The 3,264-nt window shown below is 61.8% G+C and overlaps 1 protein-coding gene across 1 annotated transcript in view; it reads right to left on the bottom strand.

The window, feature by feature from the left end:
- The window catches only part of ADAMTS10 (ADAM metallopeptidase with thrombospondin type 1 motif 10), a 44,934-nt gene that overhangs the window by 8,740 nt on the left and 32,930 nt on the right, over positions 1-3,264 (bottom strand). The window contains exon 15 of the mRNA XM_017743792.1: positions 1,207-1,363. Coding sequence (XP_017599281.1) covers positions 1,207-1,363 — 157 coding nt within the window. The remainder of the gene's footprint in view (positions 1-1,206; positions 1,364-3,264) is intronic.

Below are 3,264 nucleotides of genomic sequence, written 5' to 3'. Positions count from 1 at the left end.
CCTGGGGGGGCCCTTCCCTTCCCTCCCCTCACCTGCCCTGGTCCCCTCAGTGCCCCGGACACCTCAGCACCGTCACCTCTGCCACCCCTCTCCGAGGCTGGGAGGGTGCAGGCAGGAATCCTGGGATCTAGCAGAGCTTGGGATGCCCGTGTGGAGCTGCAGCACCCAAGGGATGCCCTGTCCCTGCCCACGCGTCCTTGTGGCCTCTGTCCCACTGCCACCGCCCGTGGGGTGGCACTCGGGTCACCAGCAGGGCTGCAGCTCCCTCTGGTGCAATCCCCCTTTGTTCCACAGCCCCATGGAGACAAAAAGATCCCAGAGATACCGGAAGGGAGACAGACAGACCCACAGGGAGCCTGTCGGTCTGTCTGTCTGTCTGCCTGCCTGTTGGGGGGTGTTGGCCGCTCCCACCGCGCTTTCCTGTAATTAAACTTCTACAGCTCCCTCCGGATCCCATTGCAAGGGAAATATCAAAGTGCCTGGGGGTGCAGAGACCCATCCCTGAGGCAGGGAATGCCTGGAGAGGGGATGGGCACAAGGCCAGGGTGGGAATGTTCCTGCTCCCACTGGGTGTCCAGGCAGAGAAATCCCAGAATTATAGAATGTTTTGGGTGGGAAGGGACCTTAAAGCCCATCCCACCCCTGCCATGGCAGGGAGCACAAGGCCAGGGTGGGAATGTTCCCGCTCCCACTGGGTGTCCAGGCAGAGAAATCCCGGAATTACAGAATGGTTTGGGTGGGAAGGGACCTTAAAGCCCATCCCACCCCTGCCATGGCAGGGACACCTCCCACTGTCCCAGGCTGCTCCAAGCCCCAATGTCCAGCCTGGCCTTGGGCACTGCCAGGGATCCAGGGGCAGCCCCAGCTGCTCTGGGCACCCTGGGCCAGGGCCTGCCCACCCTCCCAGGGAACAATTCCTGCCCAATCTCCCATCCAGCCCTGCCCTCTGGCACTGGGAAGCCATTCCCTGGCTCCTGGCCCTCCATGCCTTGTCCCCAGTCCCTCTGCAGCTCTCCTGGAGCCCCTTTAGGCCCTGCAAGGGGCTCGGAGCTCTCCCTGGAGCCTTCTCCTCTCCAGGTGAGCACCCCCAGCTCTCTTAACCCTCCACCCATCCCATGCCTGTGGGAGCAGGTTGAGGGCAGCACTCCCCTGCCTGGGGGTCTGTCCTTGTCCCCCCATCCCAGGGGTCTGTCCCTGTCCCATCCCAGGCTGTCCCAGCCCCGGAGCACCTTGCACTCGCCGTTGACGCAGATGTCATTGGAGTCCGGCCGGCACGGGGTCCCGTCCACCACGGCTGCCGCCCGCTCCGTGTAGAAGTTGAAGCCCTCGGCCAGGCAGTTGAGGGAACAGGCCTTGACACCCCCTGGGAGAGGAGCACAGCTTCAAATGGGGCCACCGAGGAGAGAAAAGATGTGGAAAACCAGGAGGATCCCCCTGGAGGAGGGATGCAGGCCCTTGAGCTGGACGCTGACCCCTGGGGGGACACTGTCCCTTCTGCTCCAAGCCCCAACACTGCCAGGGATCCAGGGGCAGCCCCAGCTGCTCTGGGCACCCTGTGCCAGGGCCTGCCCACCCTCCCAGGGAACAATTCCTGCCCAATATCCCATCCAGCCCTGCCCTCTGGCACTGGGAAGCCATTCCCTGTGTCCTGGCCCTCCAGCCCTTGTCCCCAGTCCCTCTGCAGCCTGGGAGCAGGGGCTGGATGTGATGGGGAAGGACACAAAGTGATTTGTCCTTATCTGGGTCGCTCCTGCCTCTTTGCAAGTTGCCGACACCCCTCTGCCCACTTTACCAACAGGGAAACTGAGGCAGCAGCTCCCGAGTTACCTTTCCAAGGTTTTTCCAGCTGCCGGAGCAGAACAACCAAATTGCTGGGCCAGAGAAACCATCCCTGTCTGTCTGAGGCTGGTGGATCCCAAATCCTTCCCAGCAAAGGTGACTACAGCACCGCGAGGATGAAGGGGAAGGACCTTCAGGTTACAGCTGGAATTCCTGTTCCCCAACAACCTTTGCCAGGGCAACACCCCAGGAACACCCTGGATATCTGGATACAGTGCCTGGAGCAGGATGTGGGTCCAGCAGAGCATTCCCTGGCTTCTGCTGCTGGATTTTATCAAATCCTGGCATGGCTTGTGGCATTCACTGCCTTTCCTGAGCATCCCAGGATCCCAGCACGGACCTGGCAGAGGCAGTTCCCTCCCGGGGGCACCACCCACGGTCCTACTCCCTGTGCCAGGGCTGGGAAGCACCTTGGATGGGAGGAATGGGAACGTGCAGAACTGGAAACTCCACCCAGCACATCAAAGGGGCAGAGGGAGGGGGCCCAGCTGTGCCTGGGAGCACCCGAGAGCAGCTGGGCAGAAGAGAGAGCAAAGCTGGGAGAGGGAGGAGCAGGAGGAGACAGAGAGGGGAATTCAGCAGCTTGGAGGCATTTTCGGGAGCAGGATGCCTGGGCAAGCCCCTGGAGAAGCTCTGGAAGCAGCTGCTGAGCAGGGGGAGCTCAGCAGCCCCCGAGAGCAGGGGCTGCCCCTGGGGGTCGGGCAGGGAGCTGGGACTCGGCTCCCGTGGTCACACTGCTCTGTGTGGGAGGAATCCTGCTGGCTCTCCTCACCGGTCACTTGGGAAAGGCCTTTCCGTGGGGAATTCCTGCCCTTCAAAGTCCCATGGAAGAGGAACAGGGAGAGGGAGAGCGAAGGAGGAAGGAGGGAGGGGTGACCCTGCATTGGTACTGACTGCCACTGCTCCAGCGAGCTGCCTGGGCCACCTGAGCTCTGGGATAGTCCCCTCACTCTCCCTGGGGACAATTCCCAGGCAAGATTTGCCCTTGGAAGCCAGGTCACCATCCCAGCCACCAGAGGAAAGGAGACTGGAATCACTGCCCAGCATCTGTTGGGAACGGGAGTGTCCTTGGCACCGAGAGGTGCCCTGGGCATCCCCTTGTCCTTGTGCAGGTGGCTCCAGGGACAACTGTGTCCCCATGACAGCAGCACTGAGCACAGTGAGGGCAAGTCTGGACTCCAGAAAGGTCCTCTGACACAGCACAGCGTGCCTTGGAACTCCTGGAGATGGGAGAAGAGCGACTGCCACAGAACGAGTGAGACCTCTGAGCCTGCCCAGGGAATGTTGCTAAATACAATTATGGAATCCCGGAGTATCCTGAGCTGGAAGGGATCCTCAGGGATCATCAGTGCAGCCCCTGGCCCTGCACAGACACCCCAACAACCCCAGCCTGGGCATCCCTGAGAGCGCTGTCCAAACGCTCCT

The sequence above is a fragment of the Corvus brachyrhynchos genome, unplaced genomic scaffold (assembly GCF_000691975.1).
Source record: "Corvus brachyrhynchos isolate BGI_N302 unplaced genomic scaffold, ASM69197v1 scaffold219, whole genome shotgun sequence".
NCBI lineage: Eukaryota > Metazoa > Chordata > Aves > Passeriformes > Corvidae > Corvus > Corvus brachyrhynchos.
The sequence above is the reverse complement of the archived record's forward strand: the minus strand, read 5'-3'. Positions and strand labels throughout refer to the sequence as shown.